Raw genomic sequence first — 23,552 nt, forward strand, 5'->3', positions numbered from 1 at the left:
AACCCCTTCTTGATTTTGATCCTGAACTTGAGAGGACCTTAAGGAGGCGTTTGCAACAAACTAAAGCTTACAAAGCCGGAGAGAATCTCACGGAAACTTTTGAGAAGAAAGTTGAAGAGATCACTATGGTAGCTAATGGAGGGAATCTGAACGCTAAAGAGCAAGCAAGGAAGGTGCTTGGCTCATACACTACACCCACTACTGACTTCCATGGGCGCAGTATATCTGTACCTGCTATTGGTGCCAATAATTTTGAGCTCAAGCCTCAATTAGTCACTCTAGTGCAACAGAACTGTTAGTTTTATGGACTCCCGCAGTAGGACCCCAACAAGCTCATATCTAACTTCTTACATATCTGTGACACTGTCAAGACAAATGGAGTGAACCCTGAGGTTTACAAGATCATACTCTTTCCTTTTGCTGTAAGGGACAGAGCAAAGCTGTGGTTGGATTTTCAGCCCAAAGAGAGCCTGGACACATGGAAAAAGGTGGTCAATGAATTTCTGGCCAAGTTCTTTCCACCCCAGAAGCTAAGTAAGCTTAGAATAGATGTCCAGACCTTTAGACAGAAAGAGGGAGAGTCCCTCTATGAAGTCTGGGAGAGATACAAATAGATGAATAGAAGATGCCCTCTTGACATCGTTTCAGATTGGACCATGCTGGAAATCTTTTATGATGGCCTCTCTGAGATGGCCAAGATGTCACTGGATCACTCTGTAGGTGGTTCACTACATATGAAGAAGACGCCTGAAGAGGCGAATGAGCTTATAGAGATGGTTGCCAACAACCAATACATGTACACTTCTAAGAGAAACCCTGTGAACATTGGGACTACTCAGAAGAGAGGAGTCATGGAGGTGGACACACTGAATGCCATTTTGGCACAGAATAAGCCCATGTCCTAGCAGATAAGCATGACCTCTCAGTAGTTAACCGGGATGCAAGTTTCAGCTGTCAGTACACAAGATGCATCCTATGACATAACTGGGAGTTACCCTTAAGGGGACGTTTGTGATGTTGCTTAGTCCACCAGGGAGGAAGTAAATTACATGGAAAATTCCTCTAGAAATCCCAATAATGATCCCTATAAAAATACTTTCAATCAGGGATGGAGGAATCACCCTAACTTTGGAGGGAGGGAGTAGCAGAGGCCTCAACAAGGCTTTAACAATAATCAGGGTGGAACCAATCAAAATAGGTTCAACAACAGATAGTTCCAACCCTCTCAGTAGTAGATGAAGACGCCTAAGAAAAGCCTCTCTGACTTCGCTACAATAGTCTCTGACCTTTTTAAGACGACTCATAGCTTTATGCAAGAGACTCAGTCCTCAATTCGGAACTTGGAAATACAAGTGGGTCAGTTGAGCAGCAAGATACCTGAGAGACCTTTCAACACCCTTCCAAGCAACATAGAGGTAAATCCAAGAGAGGAGTGCAAAGCTCTTACTATGAGAAAGAAGGCCGAACTCAAGAAAGAGGATGCTGCTAAGGATTTGAAAGAGGAAGAGGCTCCAGAGGAGACTGGGAGTGCACTTGTACATGCCTCAGTGGTCATGAAAGAGCTTGAAATTCAAGACCTTCAGAACGTGCAAAAGGAGACCAAGGATGAGCGACTTGCTCAATTCTTGGCAGTCTTCAAGAAGTTACAAATCAATATTCCTTTTGCCGAGGTGTTGGAGAAGATGCTTCCCTATATGGCCTGTCTGAAAAGTGTATTCTCTGAGAAGAAGGCCCTGAGGGGATATGAAACTGTGGTACTGACCAAGGAGTGCAATGCTCTAGTGCAAAAGAAGCTACCTCAGAAATCGCTAGATCCCGAAAGCTTTCTGATTCCCTGTACTATAAGGACCATCACATTTGAGAAGGTACTATGCGACCTTGGATCAAGCATAAATCTAATGCCTCTTTCTATAATGAAGAAGCTGGGAATCCAAGAGGCACAACCTACAAGGATCTCATTGAAGATGGCAGACAAATCCTTAAAGCCGGCATATAGAGTAGTGGAGAAGGTCCATGTAAAGGTTGAAGACCTTTACCTCCCTGCAGACTTCGTGATACTTGATACTGGAGAAGGCAAGGATAACTCCAACATCCTAGGAAGGCCATTCCTTGCTATTGGGAGAGCTTTAATTGATGTAGAGATAGGAGAGATAGTTCTGATGATGCATGAGGACTATTTGTTGTTCAAGATTCCCAAACCTCAACCTCTCTCAGATAAAGGAGGTACTAGAATATAGAGCTCAATGGTTAAGCCCTCTCAGTTAGTGGAAAGCCATACAGAGCCTAATGACAATAAACCCAAGTTTGGTATTGGGCATTCACTACCCACCATTGAAGAAAGAGGCCCCACGAAGAAAGTACCCGAGGGATAGAAGAACAAGAAGATTCCTACTAAAGACTTCTTACTTGGCATGAGAGTAGTTTTCACAAGAAGTCCAGTTGTACCACACACTGTGAACCGGCTCCTATCTCTGAAACATATTGAACTAATTTATGAGAGCACAGGGAGGAAGTTCACAATAAAGAGGTGAAGATCTGAGCCCCTATGAACCTCCGTAAAGGGCTGTCCGTCAAGCTAATGACGGTAAAAAAGCGCTTGTTGGGAGGCAACCCAACCATATGTATCCTATAATTTACTTTTACTTTTTGTTATTCTATTTTAGTTTATTTGATTTTGATTTCATATTAAGTATTCTGTATTTATTTTCATAGTTTTCCTCATTTTGCTAATGTTTGTGATCATGTATAGTACCCAGAACAGAAATAGAAAAACGCAACTGGAAAAACAACACACTCTGGAGGAGAGCCCCTACTGGCATTGAATGCTAGGCTGGCATTTAGTGCCCGAGGGGGAGTAGAAGGTTGGACGTTTAACATCCAAAAGGGGGTAGTTCCATGCCAATTTTTGATCCTCTTAGGGCGAACGCCAGAAAAAAAAGAAAAAAAAGGGAGATCCCCCTGCTGGTGTTCAACGCCAACCAGGCGTTCAATGCCTAGGGGGGAGGCAGCATGCAAATTTTGAATTTCAAAGCTTTCTTGGCCAATGGATAACCCTAACCACCAACCACCCCACTGCTCAATCTTATCCATTCTCTCTCCTTTTTCGTCCACTTTTCCATCTACATTCATCCATCCCATCACCTAATCACTTTCCTTAATTCTCTCAACTCACCTTTCACTCCACCCAATCACCTCTCATCAATTCCATCTATCTCTCTTTCCAACAACCACATTCAAATTCAACTTTTCCCACCCATTCCCTTCCCATAACCAAACCCATCCCAACCCCTCCTATAAATACCCATCACTTCATCCACTTTCACCAAACCTTCACTAGTCTTCCCCTCTTCCATATTCTTCACCATACACCTTCCCTTTCTTCATTTTTCCACTTCTTCACACTAAAAGCCAAAGCCTATACCCGATCTCCTCTATCCCCTTCTTCTGTTCTCTTTACTTTCTTTTATCTTATATTTTTATTTGCTCGGGGACGATCAAAGTTTTTAAGTTTAGTGGTGGACGTTTTGCTTTTTGCTTCTTTTATCTTACCTCGATGGCACCAAAGTCTGGAGAGTCCTCAAGGAATAGAAAGGAGAAATCCCCATTTCCAAGCCATGGGATTTTACAAGATTCCTCTCCAAAGCCCACCAAGGCCATTTTTTATGATGTGGTGAGGAAGAAGAAGGTGATTCTCGAGGTCCCCTTCAAGCTGAAGGACGATGAGTACTTAGAAATCCTATGGGATTTCACAAGATTCCTCTCCAAGGCCCATCAAGACCATTTTTATGATGTGGTGAGGAAGAAGAAGGTGATTCTCAAGGTCCCCTTCAAGCTGAAGGACGATGAGTACTCGGAGATTTTATATCAGATTCTGAGATGGAATTGGAAAGTTCTGACCAACCTCGTGACTGAGGTTGGAGTATTGGTGGTGCAGGAGTTCTACACCAATGCCAAGCATGATAGAAGCGTGAACCCGGATTTGAAAAATTGGCGCACCATGATCAGAGAACACATCATGGATTTCAGCCCTGAGAGTGTGAAGGTGGCGCTACAGTTGCCAGACTCACAAGATGACCCTTATTCATACACTCGCAGGGTCAACACTGACCAAATGTTGGATCAAGTTCTTGTTGACATCTGCGTACCTAGAGCTCAGTGGAGGAGGGATGCTCAAGGTCGACCTTACCAGCTAGGTAGGCTCGACCTTAGGCCAGTAGCTAGAGGATAGTTAGAGTTCATCCAACGTTCTATCTTCCCTACAAGTAACCGCTCTGAGGTTACAATTGAGCGGGCAGTGATAATTCACTGCATTATTCTTGGCAATGAGGTAGAGGTGTATCAAGTGATTCCTCAGGAGTTTTACAGAGTAGCTGACAAGCCCTCTACCATTGTGAGGCTGGCATTCTCTCATCTCATTTATCGCTTATGTGCAGTAGCTGGAGCTCACAAAGAGGGAGATACACTGATCAAGAAAGAGAGGACAATCACAAACAAGGGTATGGAGAGCATAAAGGAGCTCATACAAGGACCACAACAAGAGCTAGTTCCACCACCTCCACAGGATATTCTGGAGATGCCTCAAGGGATGTACTTCCCTCCTCGGGACTATTGGGATCAGTTAACCACATCTTTAGGGGAGCTGACATCATCAGTTGATCAGCTAAGGCTGAAGTATCAGGACCAGTCTGCTTTCCTCCATTAGATGATGGAAGATCAAAGGAGAATGATGGAGGAGCAGAGGAGGCAGGGGAGTGACATTGGGGAGGTTAAGCACTCTAGAGGGAGTAGCAACCACCATCACTGAGGTGGTCTAGCTTCACTCTCCCTATCTTTATTTTATCTCTATTTTCCTAGTATTTCATTATGTTATCTGTTTTCTATTCTAGGCTTGCATGATCATTCTTAGGATTTCTTTGCTTTTTAGTTTAGTAGTTTGTTTTTAAAAAAGTTTTCAAGATGTCTTATGTATTACGCATTAAGCTTGAAGAAAAATCTATTGAAAAAGAAGTAGTAAAATGCATGAGATCTTGAGTCATATTATGAGTCATTTTGATTACTTTGATGTGGTGGCACTATCTTTATTTCTAAATATATGAATTAACTATTCATGTTTGATAGTGGAGTTGAGTATATTGGTTATTGAGGAATAGGAATTTAGAGAAATATTATTGATTCTCTAAAATAAGAAAATGATTGATTCTTGAAGCAAAAGAAACAGTAAAAAGAATTGAAAAGAAAAAAAAGAAAAATCAAAAGAAAAAGGTCCAAGACTTTGAGCATCAATGGTTAAGAGGATCAAAACTGATCTAAGGCTCAAAAAAGTGGTTTTCCTTAACCATATGCTTGTTGTGTGAAGGTGTCAAGTAACCCTTGAGACTAAGCACTTAAGGTCATGACCCAATGCTGTTACAGAGTATGCCTAAGGCTCTGAACACCACTATCTGGAAGAAATAAAAAGAAAAATTCAAACCCAAAAGGTTCCCCCAGTTAAGTGCTTATGGTGTTTATGTATCAAGTTAAGCTTGAAAACAAAACACTTAGAGTCATGGCTAGGCTCAAAGGTGCAAAGCACCAAGAAAAAGAAAAACTATGTTCAAGAATCGACTAGAGCCTAAAGAAGAGAACCAATAATATCATCCGAGTTCTAGTTCTTAAGGACACCAATATTTCTGAGCTTCAAACGAGAGTGAGATGCCAAAGCTATTCAGAAATAGAGTGTTAATAGCTCCATTCAGTAATTAGACCTGAGCTTGAATGACAACTCTGATCTTGTATGTTTTCTCTTATTTGGTCCTATACTTTTTTTGGTTGCTTGAGGACAAACAACAGTTTAAGTTTGGTGTTGTGATGCGTGAGCATCTTATACCCTTTTTCTAGCTATTTTTATATTGTTTTTTGTTAGATTTTATTTACTTTTACTTGATTTTAGTGAAAAAATCACCTTTGGATACTACTTCAAGTTTTTCTTGTGTTTTTATGATTTTAGGTGAAATTCAGAGCAGTTTAGAAAAGCCTGGAGTAAGAAAGAAAAATGTTGGCAGCTCCCTTCTGGGCGCTGAATGGCCACCTGGCATTCAATGCCAATAGGGGGGCACAAGTTCAGAAGCACGCTTCCCTCTCTGGCGTTCAATGCCCAAATCCTGAAGTTGAATGCCTGATTCCTCAATCCTTCTTTTCAAAGAACTGTTCTTTCATTCATTGCAGAGGGATACAAGACAGAAGTTCAAGTAGATGAAGTTGAAAACAAGCACTTAAACCAGAACACTTAATAGACATAAAAAAGTTTCACTAATTTAACTAATCAGTAGGGTACACAGAAATTTAAAACATTTCAAAGCAAAAGGAATTAAGTGATGATACAACCTCTTGGGAGTGTCTTCCAGCTTTCCTTTTGTCATCATCATCTATAACTTTTGTACTTTTTTTGGTGATGATGTATGATTCATTCAAGAATGCCTTTCCTGCATAATTATTGGAAGTTGCTTGTTCCCCAAGCACTTGAAATATGGTTAGCATGCATGAATAATTGTAAGCTTTTGAACTTACTTTGGTGTGTGAACACCAAACTTAGCTCCTAGCCACTGTCTATGATGCAGCAAGTTGCTATACATGAAACCTTTTGCTTTTAAAGAAAGCAGATTATGAATTAGAACCTAAGCAAGTGTTAAGTAGTTTCTTTGATTGTTTGGAGTTGGTAATTAACCTTACAGAGCAATGTAATGTGTTCTTGATGAGATTTGTGGTGAAACACCAAACTTAGAATCACACATTCACTCTTAAATTGTTTTGGTGTGCAACACCAAACTTAGTTCCTTACAATGCAGAGAAATCTACTTCACTCTTTATTGAAATAGCTAGAAAAAAAACTACCTCCGGTTGGGTTGCCTCCCAACAAGCGCTTATTTATCGTCATTAGCTTGACGTCCTTCATCTTTACCTATCCCAGCTCCTGGATGCTTTCTTCTTTGTTCCAAGATCCTCCCAGGTAGTGCTTGGCTCTGTGACCATTTGCTGTGAATGTGTCATTTGTGGCTTCATTCAGAAGTTCAAGGCTCCCATAAGGAAGAACTTTTGTCACCAAGTAAGGACCAATCCATTTGGACTTGAGTTTGCTAGGAAACACGTTGAGCCTGGAATTATATACGAGCACTTGTTGTCCTGGTTTGAGCTCCCTTTTTAAGATTTTCTTGTCATGCCACTTTTTAGCCCTCTCCTTGTATATTTTTGCATTCTCATAAGCTTCCAACCTGAATTCATATAGCTCATTGAGTTGCAATAGCCTTTTCTCTCCTACTGCTTGAGAGTTAAGATTGAGGAGCTTAGTGGCCCAGTAAGCTTTATGTTCTAGCTCCATAGGAAGGTGACATGATTTTCCATAGATTAGCTGGAAGGGTGACTTTCCAATTGGGGTTTTGAATGCGGTCCTATACGCCCATAGGGCATCATCCAATTTCCTTGCCTAGTCTTTCCTTGTGACTTTAATTGTCTTCTCCAAGATTCTTTTCAGCTCCCTATTAGCCGATTCAGCCTGGCCATTAGTTTGAGGGTGATATGGTGTGGGCACTTTGTGAATTACTTCATATTTGTGGAGCATTTTTTTCATTTGTTTGTTACAAAAGTGGCTGCCATCATCACTGATAAGGCTTTTAGGCACTCCATATCTGGTGAAAATGTGTCTTTTAAGGAACTGAAGAACAATTGGTGCATTACAGGTGGTTGTTGCGATGGCCTCTACTCACTTGGATATATATTCCAATGCTACCAGAATGTATTTGAAGGAATAGGATGGGGGAAACGGCCCCATGAAATCTATACCCTAGAGGTCAAACAATTCCACTTCCAAAATGAAGTTTTAAGGCATTTCATTTCTCTTTGTTAGTCTTCCAGCTCTTTGACATTCATTACGTTGGTGTACAATTCTCTAGCATCTTTGAAGATAGTTGACCAATATAATCCACTTTGAAGCACTTTAGCTGCTGTTCTTTCTGGTCCAAAATGTCCACCATAAGCTGAACTATGACAGTGCCATAATATGTCTCTCATTTCATTTTCAGGGATACACCTTCTAATCATTCCATCTGGACACCTCTTGAACAAGAATGGCTCATCCCATAAGAACTTCTTGGCTTCATTACACAGCTTATTCACTTGTTGCTTGGTGAACTCTTGAGGAATCTTTCTTCCCACTTTGTAGTTTGCAATGTCAGCAAACCAAGGTGCTTGCTGGATTTAGAGGAGATGTTCATCTGGAAAGCTTTCATTCACTAGTTGGGAAGCCTCTTGACCTGTTCCTTGTGGCAGCCTTAATAAGTGATCAGCAACTTGGTTTTCACTCCCTTTTCTATCTTTTATCTCAATGTCAAATTCTTGTAGGAGTGATATCCACCTGATGAGCCTGGGTTTAGCATCCTATTTTGACATCAAATACTTATGGGCAACATGATCAATATAAACCAGAATTTTCAATCCAATCAAGTATGGTCTAAACTTATCAAAAGCATAGACTACAGCTAATAATTTTTTCTCTATTGTGGTATAATTTTTCTATGCTTCATTTAATACTTTGCTTGCATAATAGATAACATGGTGCAAGTTGCCCTTTCTTTGTCCCAACACACCACCAATTGCAAGGTCACTTGCATCACACATGAGTTCAAAAGGTAATTCCCAATCTGGTGGTGTGATGATTGGTGCTGTTGTGAGTTTAGTTTTCAAAGTTTCAAAGGCATGCTTACAACTTTAATAAAAATTAAAAGGGTTATCAACCACTAGCAAGTTGCTTAGTGGTTTAGCTATTTTGGAAAAATCCTTGATGAATCTTCTATAAAATCCAGCATGCCCTAAGAAACTTCTAACAGCTTTCACATTAGTTGGTAGAGGCAGTTTCTCTATGATTCCTACTTTTGCCTTGTCAACTGATGAGCGGATAATTTATACGCGTTTTCGCATTATTTTTAGATAGTTTTTAGTATAATCTAGCTACTTTTAGGGATGTTTTCATTAGTTTTTATGCTAAATTCACATTTCTGGACTTTACTATGAGTTTGTGTGTTTTTCTGTGATTTCAGGTAATTTTTGGTTGAAATTGAGGGACTTGAGCAAAACTCTGATAAAATGCTGACAAAGGACTGCTGATGCTGTTGGATTCTGACCTCCCTGCACTCGAAATGGATTTTCTGGAGCTACAGAACTTTAAATGGTGCGCTCTCAACGGTGTTGGAAAGTAGACATCCAGAGCTTTCCAGGAATATATAATAGTCTATACTTTATTCATGATTAGATGACTTAAACTGGCGCTCAACGCCAGTTCCATGCTGCATTCTGGAGTCAAATGCCAGAAACACGTCACGAACTAGAGTTGAACACCAAAAACACGTTACAACTTGGCGTTCAACTCCAAAAGAAGCCTCAGCTCGTGTAAAGTTCAAGCTCAGCCCAAGCACACACTAAGTGGGCCTCGGAAGTGGATTTCTGCATCAATTACTTACTTCTGTAAACCCTAGTAGCCAGTCTAGTATAAATAGGACTTTTTACTATTGTATTCAGTGTCTTTGATTGTCAGGTCTTTTGACCATTCGGTCTTTTGATCATGTTTGGGGGCTGGCCATTCGGCCATGTCTGGACCTTCATCTCTTATGTATTTTTAACGGTGGAGTTTCTACACACCATAGATTAAGGGTGTGGAGCTCTGCTGTACCTCAAGTTTCAATGCAATTACTACTATTTTCTATTCAATTCAGTTTATTCCTGTTCTAAGATATTCGTTGCACTTCCCCATGATGAATGTGATGATCCGTGACACTCATCATCATTCTCACCTATGAACGCGTGACTAACAACCACTTCCGTTCTACCTTAGACTGGGCACATATCTCTTGGATTCCTTAATCAGAATCTTCGTGGTATAAGCTAGATTGATGGCGGCATTCATGAGAATCTGGAAAGTCTAGACCTTGTCTGTGGTATTCCGAGTAGGATTCAGTGATTAAATGACTGTGACGGGCTTCAAACTCATGATTGTTGGGCGTGATGACAAACGCAAAAGAATCAAGGGATTCCATTCCAACATGATTGATAACCGACAGATGATTAGTCGTGCCGTGACAGAGCATTTGGACCTTTTTCACTGAGAGGATGGGATGTAGCCATTGACAACGGTGATGCCCTACATACAACTTGCCATGGAAAGGAATAAGAAGGATTGAACGAAGGCAGTAGGAAAGCAGAGATCCAACAGAGACAAGCATCTCCAGACACTTATCTGAAATTCCCACCATTGAATTACATGAGTAACTCTATCTTTATTTTCTGCTTTATTTATTATTCAAAAACTCCATAACATTTATTATCCTCCTAACTGAGATTTACAAGATGACTATAGCTTGCTTCATACCAACAATCTCTGTGGGATCAACCCTTACTCACGTAATGTATTACTTGGATGACCCAGTGCACTTGCTGGTTAGTTGTACGGAGTTGTGACTAAGTGTGATTCATGTTTGAGAGCACTACCAAGTTTTTGGCTCCATTGTTGATGATCACAATTTCGTGCACCATCAACCTCTATGCCCTTTCTTGAAATTTTGTGGCCAAGAATAATTCCTTTTGGTACCATGAAATGGCATTTGTCCCAGTGTTCATACCCAGGGTCGATCTATGCAACCCGGCCTGATTAAAGACACAAGCGACCGACCTCTTCTGGTTAGGTCACCACCGACCTCTTCTTAAAGAGCTCGGCCAAGTCATCATAGGAGCCCAAAGCAGGCCCAAACAAAGGAACATGGCCCAATCTAGAGGCAGCTAAGGCCCAAAAGGATAAAGGCATTTCCCCTTAAAGATAAGATGACTTCACTCAAAGATAAGATAAGATAACTAACTTATCTCAAAGAAAGGTCACTCACCGCTATTATAAATACACTGGAGCACTCAGGTATAACTCATACTCTGATTCTACAAAAAACCTGCCTAAAGCACGTGCTAACTTAAGCATCGGAGTCTCTTGCAGGTACCACCACCCTCCGGTGACGAAAGATCAGCAACACCACCAAGTCCAACAAGTCGGACGCAACAGCTCCGGCCACCACCGCATATCTCGTTCGAGATCGACCTACAGTTTCAGGTAACCCTCGGAACATTGGCGCCGTTGCCGGGGAACCTGGAAGTCATTCCATCATCATGGCAGACGACCTTGACAACGACCACGATTCTGATTTGGAAAACAGAACACCGCACAAGAATGCGGACATCACAACAGTGGATAATACTCAACCAAACAGAGACAAACTTTCTCCAAATACAGAAATTTTAGATGCCCTCTGAGAATAGCAAGATCATCTCAAGCAGCTCAAACAAGAGGCCGAACACCAGCGCGAAGCTGAATGAAATCTCCGGAGAGAAACTAGACGACACTGAGAGTTAGAGGACAAGCTCCTAAAACTCGAAGCCGACCTTAAACCCAAAACTATTTTGTCCGGTCATGATGATAGTTCCCACAGGGATCAAGATCCCTTCACCAAAGAGATCATGAAAACTAAAGTTCCAAAGGATTTTTAAGCTCCCGACATGACTCCATACGACGATACCTCTTATCCAAGCCATCATCTCAGCAACTTCAAAAGCAAAATGTATCTCACCGACGCCTCGGACGCTATTCGATGCAAAGCCTTCCCGACTACCCTAACAAAGATAGCAATTAAGTGGTTCGATAGTTTGCCTCCTAAATCCATCACAAGTTTCGACGACTTAGCCAAAAAATTTCATGCCAGGTTCTCCATCCAGAAGGACAAAGCCAAACACGCCCCGAGCCTATTAGGGATTAAGCAAGGAGATCGGGAGAGTCTTCACAACTACATGGAAAGATTCAACAAAGCGTGTCTGGATATACAAAGTCTGCCAACAGAAGCAGCTATCATGGGTCTCATCAATGGCCTACGAGAAGGACCTTTTAGTCACTCTATATCAAAAAAGCATTTGCAATCTCTGAACGAGGTACAAGAACGGGCAGAGAAATATATTAACATAGAGGAGAACTCACAACTAGGAGAGACCTCAAAACATGGATTCTCCTACCCATATAGGGACAAGGATAAAGAGTCCAAGAAAAAAGAAGATCAACCCATTGAGAAGTCTAGAAAATACCATAGTTACACCCCTCTTCGAGTGTCTCTTGTGGATGTTTACCGAGAAATATGGAATACTAAGAAGATCCTACCACCTCGCCCAATCAAAAGCAAAAAAGGAGGAGGAAATCAGACAGAATACTGCGAGTACCACCGAATCTATGGACATCCTACTAACGAATGTTTCGACCTGAAGAATGTCATTGAGAAATTGGCAAGAGAAAGGGCAATTAGATCGATACTTAGCCAATAAAATGGATGAACTTAGAAAAAGAAGAAGGGACGAAGAGATCAGACGAGCTGAACGACAACCTCACACCCCAAAGAGGCATGTTTATATGATAAATGGAGGATTTGTAGGAGGAGAGATATCTTAATCATCTCGAAAAGACACCTTAGAGAAGTATATCACGTCGGGGAAGGGGAGAGGTCATCCGATCTCCCCATTATTACCTTTACCCAAGAAGACGCAACAGGCATCATCCCGAGACATGATGATTGGTGCACGAAATTGTGATCATCAACAATGGCGCCAAAAATATGGTAGCGCTCTCAAACGTGAATCACACTTTGTCACAACTCCGCACAACTAACCAACAAGTGCACTGGGTCGTCCAAGTAATAAACCTTACGTGAGTAAGGGTCGATCCCACCGAGATTGTTGGTATGAAGCAAGCTATGGTGATCTTGTAAATCTCAGTTAGGCGGATTCAAATGGTTATAAAGGTTTTGAAAATAATAATATATAAAGCATAAAATAAAGATAGAGATACTTATGTAAATCATTGATGGGAATTTCAGATAAGTGTATGGAGATGCTTTGTCCCTGTTAAATCTCTGCTTTCCTACTGCTTTCATCCAATCCTTCATACTCCTTTCCATGGCAAGCTGTATGTAGGACATCACTGTTGTCAATGGCTACTTCCTATCCTCTTAGTGAAAATGGCCCAAATGCTCTTGTTACAGCACGGCTTATCACCTGTCGGTTCTCGATCATGTCGGAATAGAATCTATTGATTATTTTGCGTCTGTCACTACGCCCAACAATCACGAGTTTGAAGCTCGTCACAGTCATTCAATCCCTGAATCCTACTCGGAATACCACAGACATGGTTTAGACTTTTCGGATTCTCAAGAATGGCCGCCAAAGGGTTCTAGCTTATACCACGAAGATCCTGGTTAAGGAATCCAAAAGATACACGCTTGTTCTAAGGTAGAACGAAATTGGTTGTCAGTCACGCGTTCATAGGTGAGAATGACGATGAGTGTCACAGATCATCACATTCATCATGTTGAAGTGCAGCGAATATCTTAGAATAAGAATAAGCATGACTTCAATAGAAAATAGTAGTAATTGCATTAATATTCGAGGAACAGTAGAGCTCCACACCCTTAATCTATGGTGTGTAGAAACTCCACCGTTGAAAATACATAAGTGATGGTCCAGGCATGGCCGAATGGCCAGCCCCCATGAAGGTCTAAAATCGCATACACTGATTAAAGATCAATCAAAGACTAGACGTACAATAGTAAAAAGTTCTATTTATACTTAAACTAGCTACTAGGGTTACAGAGATAAGTAATTGATGCAGAAATCCACTTCTGGGGCCCACTTTAGTGTGTGCTTGGGCTGAGCCTGGGCATTACACGTGCAGAGGCTTCTCCTGGAGTTAAACGCCAAGTTGTAACGTGTTTTTGGCGTTTAACTCTGGTTTGTGACGTCTTTTTGGCGTTTTACTCTAGAATACAGCATGGAACTGGCATTGAACGCCAGTTTGCGTCGTCTTAGCTCGAACAAAGTATGAACCATTATATATTGCTGGAAAGCTCTGGATGTCTAATTTCCAACGTCATTGAGAGCGCGCCATTTGGAGTTCTGTAGCTCCAGAAAATTTATTTCAAGTGCAGGGAGGTCAGAATCCAACAACATCAGTAGTCCTTTGTTAGCCTAAATCAGATTTTTGCTCAGGTCCCTCAATTTCAGCCAGAAAATACCTGAAATCACAGAAAAACACACAAACTCATAGTAAAGTCAAGAAATGTGAATTTTGCATAAAAACTAATAAAAACATCCCTAAAAGTAGCTAGATCCTACTTGTTCCGAGGGTTACCTGAAACTGTAGGTCGATATCGGACGAGATCTTCTGTGCGGGTCGGAGCTGTTGTGTCCGACTTGTTGGACTTGGTGGTGGTGCTGATCCTTCATCCCCGGAGGGTGGGGGGTACCTGCAAGGGACTCCGATGCTTAAGTTAGCAAGGGTATTAAACAGGTATTGAGTAGAATCAGAGTATTAAATATACCTGGGTGCTCTAGTGTATTTATAATAGTGTAGAATGACCTTCAAAGATAAGATAAGTTATTTATCTTATCTTATCTTTATCTTATCTTCGAGTGAGGTCGTCTTATCTTCAAGGGAATCGCCCTTCTCTCTGTAGGCTTGGGCTGCCCTTGGAGTCGGGTCGTGTTCCTCTGTTTGGGCTTTTTATTGGGCTTTCCTGGTAGTTTGCCCGAGCTCTTTAGGAAGAGGTCGGATTTGTCTGACCTGAAGAGGCTGGTCGCTTTGTCGGTAGAACATCCCGGGGTCGGACAGCTCGACCCAGGGTATGAACAGTGCCCCTGCTCGAGCTTGGTCTTTTATCTGGAGGTCAAGCCTCAGTTTTAGGATTTCGAGCCTTCTCGGAAAAAGCCGAACTCGAGCATTTTGTTGCTTTATCTTTCGTGGAGTTCCTTCTTGAATGCGGAACGTTTCTGGTCCATTTCTTCTGAAAGCGCGCGCTTTTGCATTTAGTGTTTTTCCTTGGGAATGAGCGAGGGTTTTTAATGCCCCCATTAATTTGGTTTTTGTTCCATTTCTCTTTGTTTTCTTTATTCAAATTTTGTATCCAAGAGACGGTTTTTCTATTCCCTGTAACTTCCCTTCTTTTTCGCCGTTTCCTATCCTGCATTTCTCGTTTTCTCTCTTGTGACGCTTTGGCATTCGCTTGGTGCTTCCGTTTTGTGGTTGATTCTCCGCTGCTCTTTTTTCAAAGTTTTCTTCCTTCTTCCAGGTTGGCTTTGCGTTTTCTCTTTACCTTTTTATTTCTGCTACTTTTGCTTTTGATTTTTTTGATGACGCTCTGATTTTGTACGTTGGAAAGTTTGAACCTTTCTCTTGTTTATGTGCTTAGTTTATTGCTGTGATGCCTATTTCCTGGTCTTTTTTTCGTCTTTATGTATGCTTTGGGTGATTTTCCTGGTTCTGGCTTCCTTTTAGCGTTGATTTCCGTAATGTCGTTTGGAAAAAGGTTCCTCCTTTGATAGCTTATTTGCTTTGTTGATGATTTTGCTATACTGGTTGATGACTGCTCTTCAGTGGAGATGATGGTTTTTGATGACTTTCTTTTGACTTTTCACCTTTTTCTTCTCGGGACGCTCGTTTTGTTTGAAAAGATGATTTTATCTCTGTTGCTTTTTCATTCACTCTGCTATTGCCTCCAAAGGATGCCCCTGGACCTAGGTGTGCGTCTTGGGGTTTTCCTTTTACTATTTTTGTGTGTTTTAAGGTCGCGTTTGTTCGAGTTGCTTCCTTTTTGTCTAAACCTGTTTTTTTTGGGTTAGTAACCCGTTTCCTTTTCTTTGTAGGATTAGTTGGCCATGTCGTCTCGCAAAAATATTGTTGAGGCGTCTTATAAGGTACCTGAGGGGATGTCTGAGTGGTTGGACTCCCTGGTGTTGTTGTGTGTATCCCTAGCTAATGCAGAATTCTGTACAGAGCTTAGGAAACACCATCAGATCTGTAGTAGCGAGAATCAAGAACGCAATTACGAGTTGGTGGAACCTGATTCTGATGACAGGGTCTGTTTTCCTACTTCAACCCAGGGAGAGCGTCCTTTCTTTTATGCTTACGATTTCTTCTTTAGCCAGATGGGAATTACCCTTCCTTTTACTTCCTTTGAGACTGACCTGTTGTGGTCTTGCAACGTGGCCCCATCTCAGCTTCATCCAAATTCTTGGGGCTTTATCAAGATCTTTCGGATGGTTTGTCATGAGTTTGGCGTTAAACCCTCTTTAACCTTTTTTTTGTATCTCTTTGTGTTGACCAAGCCTAAGACTACCAAAATGAAAGCTTCTTGGATTTCTTTTAGGTCGGCCCAAGGACATAAAGTCTTCTCCATGTATGATAAGTCTTTCTGCGATTTTAAGAATTATTTTTTCAAGATCCGAGCTGTTGAAGGAGCTCGTCCTTTCTTCCTGGATGAGAATGATGAGCCTCGTTTTCCTTTAGAGTGGCAGAGGAATGTAGTTGTGTCTAGGTATACCTGGGAGATGTTAGACGAGGTCGAGCAGGCCTTCGTTGCTGCTTTAGAGGATATTTGGGGGGAGCCTCTTCATCTTGAGACCAAGAAATTTCTGGGGGATCCGTCCTTGATTCGTGCTGTTCTGGGTATTTTATAAACTGTGTTCCCATGTCTTTTGTTCTCTGCTTTCTTTTCTGGGTATTCATAAGTTGTTTGTATTTTTCCTGTTATTCAGAGATGTCGAAGAACAATGATTCACTGAAGGCCTTTAAGAAGGCGAGGAAGGCTACCGCGGCTCAGAACGTCCCGGCAAGGGTGGTTGGGGAAGGGTCTTCCCAAGTTTTATCGAAACCATCCGTCCCGAGCTCTCCTGGGCCGAGGAGGATGATCCCGACTCCCCGGGTTCGTTTGGTCGACCCGCCTCAGACTTCAGTGGGTACCTCTGCTCCTCCAGTTGCTCCTCCTCCAAAAAGACCTCGGACTATCGAGTCATTTAATCTTGGTGCTCCTGATTTTGATGTCGTTGGGTTTTATAGACCATCAAATTGCTCCCTATGGTGTGATGCCTACTGACGATGTATCCATTCTTCATCATCTAGAGTTTATTACTCGGAGTGATGTTACTCTGGCACACATGGGGGCAGCTTGAACTGCTCAAGATCTTCCTATTCATGCTACCAAGGCTTTTATGGAGGAGGCGAAATCAGAATTTGACCGAATTAAGGGTTTGAAGGAGGAGCTCGAGGTGGAAGTGGCCGAGCTGAAAAAAGAGCTGAAGGGGGGAAAAGGCCCGGGCTGTTGGTCTGGCGGCTGCCGCGCAACTGGCCGAGGATACAACTCAAAAACACAAGGATAGCTATGTCGCTACTTATAAAGAGGTGATGGAGCTCAGGAGTAGGTTGGAGTCTGTTCAGGCCGATTATTCTGAACTTCAAAGTCATCTCGTAGGTAGTGTTACTGCGGCTTATGAGAATCTGAAAGAGCAATTCCAAGTTCTTGTGCCAGATCTTGACCTTTCCCTTATTAGTCTGGATAATATTGTTAGGGATGTAAGATTGTCCCTGACGACCCCGATGATGATGATGATGCCGTCCCTCCTCCAGCTACTTCTGTCAAAGCCTCTGTTGTCCCACCTTCCTCAACCTCGGCAGTTGAAGCTACTCAGCCGGAATCTGATCCAGACGTCCAGATTTTGAACCGGGATGATGGGACAGTGGATGCAGTTCCCCTTCAGACTCGCCCTTCTTCTCCCCAAGATGCTGCTACTGGGAAGCCTTTGGATCCTCGATAATTTTTCTGATATGTTTGTGTATAGCCCGGTTTTTGTGGGCTTTTGAACTCTTTATTTTTGTAAGTTTGTGATCTCTGACTTTGGATGCTCTAGTTGCTACTTTAGCAACTTTATTTTGAAAAACAAAATACTTTCTCTTGCTCTTGGGGTTGGCTTCGAGTGGCCTCTTGAGTCTTTGTTTTATGGTAACTGCCTTGTTTTTTGTGATATGCTTGCTTGCAGCTTTCTTTTGATTGTCTTTGGCGAGGTTGAGGTCTATCGGGTCGAGTTATCTCTCCTCTATTGGTTAATTTTCTCAGTTGATCTTTTCTTGAGTTATTTCTAGTAACCCCTTGGGATTACTTTTTATAACTTTTTGTAGCTTTAATCCGACTTCTTCATGTTGGTCCCTGTTCTGTTACTAGGTGATCCTTTTTCTTAGATCTTGTTCAGATCTCTTTTGAGGCTTTACTTTTTGTAACTTTATCTTTTTCGGGCCGACTTCTCATGTCGGATTTCGTCGAGTTACTTGATAATCCTCTTTCTTGGACCTTGTTTAGGTCTCTTTCAGGGATTATTCTTTTGTAACTTTATCTTTCCAGGCCGACTTTGTCACGTCGGGCCCTGTCGAGTTACTTGATAATCCTCTTTTTTGGACCTTGTTCAGGTCTCTTTCAGGGATTATCTTTTGTAACTTTATCTTTCCGGGCCGACTTTGTCACGTCGGGCCCTGTCGAGTTACTTGATAATCCTCTTTTTTGGACCTTGTTCAGGTCTCTTTCAGGGATTATCTTTTGTAACTTTTTTGTAGGAGTCTGACTTCCTCATGTCGGGCTCTTCGAAGTTATAGTAATCCTCTTTTATAGGGTTGGCCAGACCTCTTTCCAGGGCTTTACTTATAACTTGGGTTGTTGTGGCTGGTCTGACTTTTTGTGCCGGCCAGTCTTTAAGTTATTTTATAGCAATCCATTTTATTAGGTCCTCGTCAGGTCCTTTCTATGGATCACTTTCTATAACTTCTTGCATTATTCTATTTTCATCTTTGCCGATTTTGTAGATTTTGGGTTTTTAGCCCTCATTTTTATCGTGATCGCGCAGTGAATTCATTTTTCACTTTTTGTCAATCTGTAGCTTTATAATCGGGCGATGAATGTTTTTAGAATAATATGGCTTGAGCGTTTGTAGAGAATCTGAACAAATTTTAAAGGAAAATGCAAATATACATGAGGAATTAATTTCCTAAGTCGGGTGATTTGTAGGTCTTGGCGGGGCGCCTCGTTAAAAAACCTTTTTCAGGAAAAAGAGTGTGCCTTGTCCAAGATCTTTAGAAAAAGAGTGCGCCTTGTCCAAGATCTTTTATCATCCCTAGCTATAGTACCTTCTTAGGTTGCAGGTGTGCCATGATCTAGGAAGCTCTCACCCGTCGAGTTCGGAAAGTTTGTCGTAGCCCTTTCTTAAGACTTCTATGACTCGAAAGGGTCCTTTCCAGTTTGCAGCTAGCTTTCCTTCTCCAGGTCGAGTTGTTTCTATATCGTTTCGGATTAGGATAAGGTTGTTTTCAACAAAGGCCCGCTGTATTACTTTTCGGTTGTATTTGGAGGCCATTCGTCATTTCAACGCTTCTTCCCTTATCCTAGCTCTTTCTCGGATTTTCAGAAGTAAATCGAGCTCTTCTCTTTGGAGTTGGGAATTGGATTTTTCACTATAATGGATTACTCTGGGTGATCCTTCTTCGACCTCCACTGGGATCATCGCCTCCATTCCCTAAGCTAATCGAAAAGGTGACTTCTTTGTCGTGGAATGTGGAGTTGTTCGATATGCCCATAGCACTTGTGGGAGCTCCTCAGCCCAGGCTCCCTTTGCATCCTCTAATCTCCATTTTATCCCTCCTAATATAACTTTGTTAGCAGCTTCGTCTTGCCCATTGGCTTGGGGGTGCTCGATAGAGGTGAATTGTTGTTTTATATTTAGGTCGGCCGCTAGTTTTCTGAAGCTTGCGTCTGTGAACTGGGTACCATTGTTTGTAGTGATGGAGTATGGAACTCTGAACTTGGTGATGATGTTTCTATACAGAAATTTTTGACTTCCTTGAGCTGTGGCATTGGCTAGGGGTTCTGCCTCGATCCATTTTGTGAAGTAGCCTATTCCTACTATGAGGAATTTGACTTGTCCTGATCCTTGAGGAAAAGGTCCGAGGAGATCGAGTCCCCATTTTGCGAATGGCCAAGGTGAGGTTACGTTGATGAGTTCCTCTGGCGGAGCGGTGTGGAAGTTGGCATGCTTTTGACATGGCAAACATGTCTTTACGAATTATGTGGCTTCTTTTTGTAGGGTTGGCCAATTGAATCCTGCCCGTAGTACTTTTTTGGCGAGTGCTTGCGCTCCGAGGTGATTGCCACAAATGCCACTGTGTACTTCTTCTAAGATATCCTTAGTGTTGGGAGTCGGCACGCATTTTAGCAATGGTGCTGAAATCCCTCTTTTGTATAAAGTATGATGGTATAGTATTGTGCTTCCCGTTTTAACCTCTTTTCCTCTTTCTCATCTGTAGGGAGGGCCCTCTGTGGTGAGGTAATTAATTATGGGGGTCATCCATCCCTGATCGCGATCTGTTATGGCTAAGACCTTTTCTTCTTCTGAGATTGATGGCTTCTGTGGAATTTCTTGTATAAGGCTTCTATTGTTGCCTCCTGGTTTGGTGCTGGCTGGTTTTGAGAGTACATCGGCCCGGGCATTCTGTTCTCGGGGTATGTGTCGAATCTCATACTCTCCGAGTTGTTCGAGCTGTTCCCTGGTTTTGTCCAGATATTTTTCATAGTGGGATCCTTGGCTTGGTAGCTGCCTGTTATTTGTGAGGTGACTACCTGTAAGTCGCTGAAGATGATGAGTTTTTGAGCTCCGACCTCCCTAGCCAACGTCAAACTAACTAGTAGTGCTTCATATTCCGCTTGATTGTTTGAGGCAGGGAACCCAAATTTGAGGGAGAGTTCGATCTGGGTCCCCTGGTCGCTTTCAATTATTACGCCTGCGCTACTTCCCATTTTATTTGAGGAGCCGTTCACATATAGATTCTATTCTATGGGATTTTCGGTGTGTCCGTAAATTCTGCAATGAATTCGGCCAGATATTGAGATTTGATGACTGTCCGAGCTTTGTATTGAAGGTCGAATTCGGATAACTCGACTGCCCATTGCAAGATTCTGCCTGCCAAGTCTGTTTTTTGTAAGATTCCTTTTATGGGCTGGTTGGTTCGAATTTTAATGGTGTGAGACTGGAAATATGGGCGAAGTCATCGAGATGTTATTATGAGAGCGTAAGCGAATTTTTTTATTTTCTGATAGTTCAGCTCGGATCCTTGTAATCCTTTGCTGATAAAGTATATGGGTTGTTTCCCGCTGTTGTCTTCTCGGACTAGTGCGGAGGCTATTGCCCGATTTCCCACTGCGAGGTACAAGATGAGTGGTTCCCCTTCCCGTGGCCGACTTAAGATAGGTGGCTGTCCCAGAAATTTTTTGAAGTCTTGGAAGGCTTGCTCGCATTCAATTTTCCATTCAAACTCCTTTCCTTTCCTTAGAGTGGCATAGAAGGGGAGAGATCTTATTGCGGATCCCGCCAGGAATCTGGACAAGGCTGCCAGCCACCAGTTGAGTTGTTGTACCTCTTTGATACAAGCCGGGTTTTTCATGTCGAGTACGGCCCTGCACTTGTTCAGGTTTGCCTCGATTCCTCTCTGGATCATAAAACCCAAGAATTTACCAGCTTCTACTGCGAAGGTACATTTTGTGAGATTGAGTCGCATGTCGTGTCATCTTATGGTGTTGAATACTTGTGTCAGGTCGGATAATAACATCTCTTCGTTTTGCGTCTTCACTAGCATGTTGTCTACGTAGACCTCCATGATCTTTCCGATGTGATCCAAAAAACTTTGTTCATTAATCTTTGGTAAGTGGCTCCCACATTTTTGAGACCGAAGGGCATAACAATGTAGCAATAATTTACCATTGGGGTTAAGAAAGAGGTTTTTTCTTGGTCGGGTGGGTACATTGGGATTTGGTTATATCCCGAGCGTCCATAAAGGAGAGGTATTTGTATCCGGAGGAGACATCTACTAGTGCGTCGATGTTTGGGAGTGGATAAGGATCTTTCAGGCATGCTTTGTTGAGATCGGTATAGTCGGTGCACATTCTCCACTTCCCATTTGACTTTTTTACCAAAATGACATTAGCAAGCCATAGCGGGTATTTGACTTCTCTTATGAAGCCTGCCTCCAGTAAAGCTCGTACCTGTTCTTCCACTGCTTGAGAGCGTTCTGGTCCTAGCTTTCTGTGCCTTTGTTGTACCGGCCGAGATCCTGGGTAGACTGCTAGCTTGTGGCACATTAGTTTGGGATCTATGCCTGGCATGTCTGCGGCTTTCCATGCAAAGAGGTCGGCGTTGTCGCGTAGGAACAGTATGAGTGATTCTTTTATGTCCCCTTTTAGGAGTGTGCCGATGTTGGTTGTTTTGTCCGGGGTGTTCCCGATCTAGATTTTCTCTATTTCTCCTTCAGGTTGTGGGCAGAGCTCCTCCCACCTCCGAACTCCACCGAGCTCGATTGTGTGGAATTCTTCTCCCCTGCCTCTGAGGTTTAGACTTTCATTGTAACAGCGGGGCGCCATCTTCTAATCTGCCTTTACTGTGGCTATTCCTTCTGCGGTTGGGAATTTCATGCATAGATGCGGAGTCGAGACTATTGCGCCGAGTTGATTTAATGTTGCCCAACCTATTAGAGCATTGTAGGCTGAGCTTACGTCAACGACGATGTAATCTATTTTGAGTGTTCTTGACTGACTTCCCTTTCCAAAAGTTGTGTGGAGCGGGATGTATCCCATTGGTTAAACCGGGGTATCACCTAACTCGAATAGGCTGTCTGGATATGCTCTGAGTTCTTTTTATTCCAAGCCGAGTTTGTTGAAGGCGGTTTTGAATAAGATATCGGCAGAGCTCCCCTGGTCTATCAGTGTGCGATGAAGATTTGCGTTTCCCAGTATAATAGTGATGACCATGGGATCGTCATGCCCTGTCGCGATGCCGGATGCGTCTCCCTTGGTAAAAGTGATTGTCGGGATGTTGGGTGCTTCCTTCCTTTCTGCGACGTGATGTACATCTTTGAGATGTCTTTTGCGGGATGATTTGGAGATTCCTCCCCTGGCGAATCTGCTGTGTATCATGTGGACGTGTCTTTCTGGCGTCCGGGATGATCGTGCGGTTGGTTCGACGTCATCTGCTCTTCTTCTTTTCCTTTGTTCATCCTCATGGCTGGCCAGGTACCGATCTAGCTTCCCTTCTCGTACGAGCTTTTCTATGACGTTTTTCAAGTCAAAACACTCATTGGTGGAGTGCCCGCGGATCCGATGGTATTCACAATATTCAGCCCGGTTTCCTCCTCCTTTTTTGCCTTTGAGTGGTCGAGCTGGTGGTATTTTTTCTGTGTTACAAACCTCTCTGTAGACATCCACAAGGGACACCCCGAAGAGGGGTGTAATTGTGGTACTTTTTTATTTTCTCTCCATGTCGATCTTTCTTTTTTCTGGAATCTTTGTCTTTATCCCGAGGGGTGAACCCTGCTTTTGAGGTCTCTCCTAATCGGGAGTTTTCCTCCATGTTGATGTATTTTTCCGCTCGCTCTTGTACCTCGTTCAGAGATGTGGGGTATTTCTTTGATATGGATTGACTAAAAAGCCCTCCTCGCAGACCATTAATGAGACTGGTGGACGAAATTGTGATCACATCAATGTAGTATTCTTTGTTGTTGTATGGAATCCTTATTATGGCACTTATGTGTGGACACAACTCCGTTCAACTAACCAGCAAGTGTACTGGGTCGTCCAAGTAATACCTTACGT

The 23,552-nt window shown here is 42.5% G+C and overlaps 2 protein-coding genes and 1 non-coding gene across 3 annotated transcripts; 1 reads left to right on the forward strand and 2 right to left on the reverse strand.

Annotated features, from left to right (window-relative positions):
• Positions 1-536: 536 nt before the first annotated feature.
• Positions 537-643, reverse strand: LOC127742491 (small nucleolar RNA R71). Its single transcript, XR_008003769.1, has one exon. It is a non-coding gene; the product is annotated as a small nucleolar RNA R71 (small nucleolar RNA).
• A 592-nt stretch (positions 644-1,235) lies between these two features.
• On the forward strand, positions 1,236-2,237 carry LOC107490138 (uncharacterized). The gene has a single exon (XM_016110909.1). It carries the CDS (start codon positions 1,236-1,238, stop codon positions 2,235-2,237), a length of 1,002 nt encoding a protein of 333 aa, XP_015966395.1.
• A 4,700-nt stretch (positions 2,238-6,937) lies between these two features.
• LOC107490148 (uncharacterized) lies at positions 6,938-7,354 on the reverse strand. Its single transcript, XM_016110919.1, has one exon. It carries the CDS (start codon positions 7,352-7,354, stop codon positions 6,938-6,940), a length of 417 nt encoding a protein of 138 aa, XP_015966405.1.
• Positions 7,355-23,552: the final 16,198 nt, after the last annotated feature.

The sequence above is a fragment of the Arachis duranensis genome, chromosome 1 (assembly GCF_000817695.3).
Source record: "Arachis duranensis cultivar V14167 chromosome 1, aradu.V14167.gnm2.J7QH, whole genome shotgun sequence".
Taxonomy (NCBI): Eukaryota; Viridiplantae; Streptophyta; class Magnoliopsida; order Fabales; family Fabaceae; genus Arachis; species Arachis duranensis.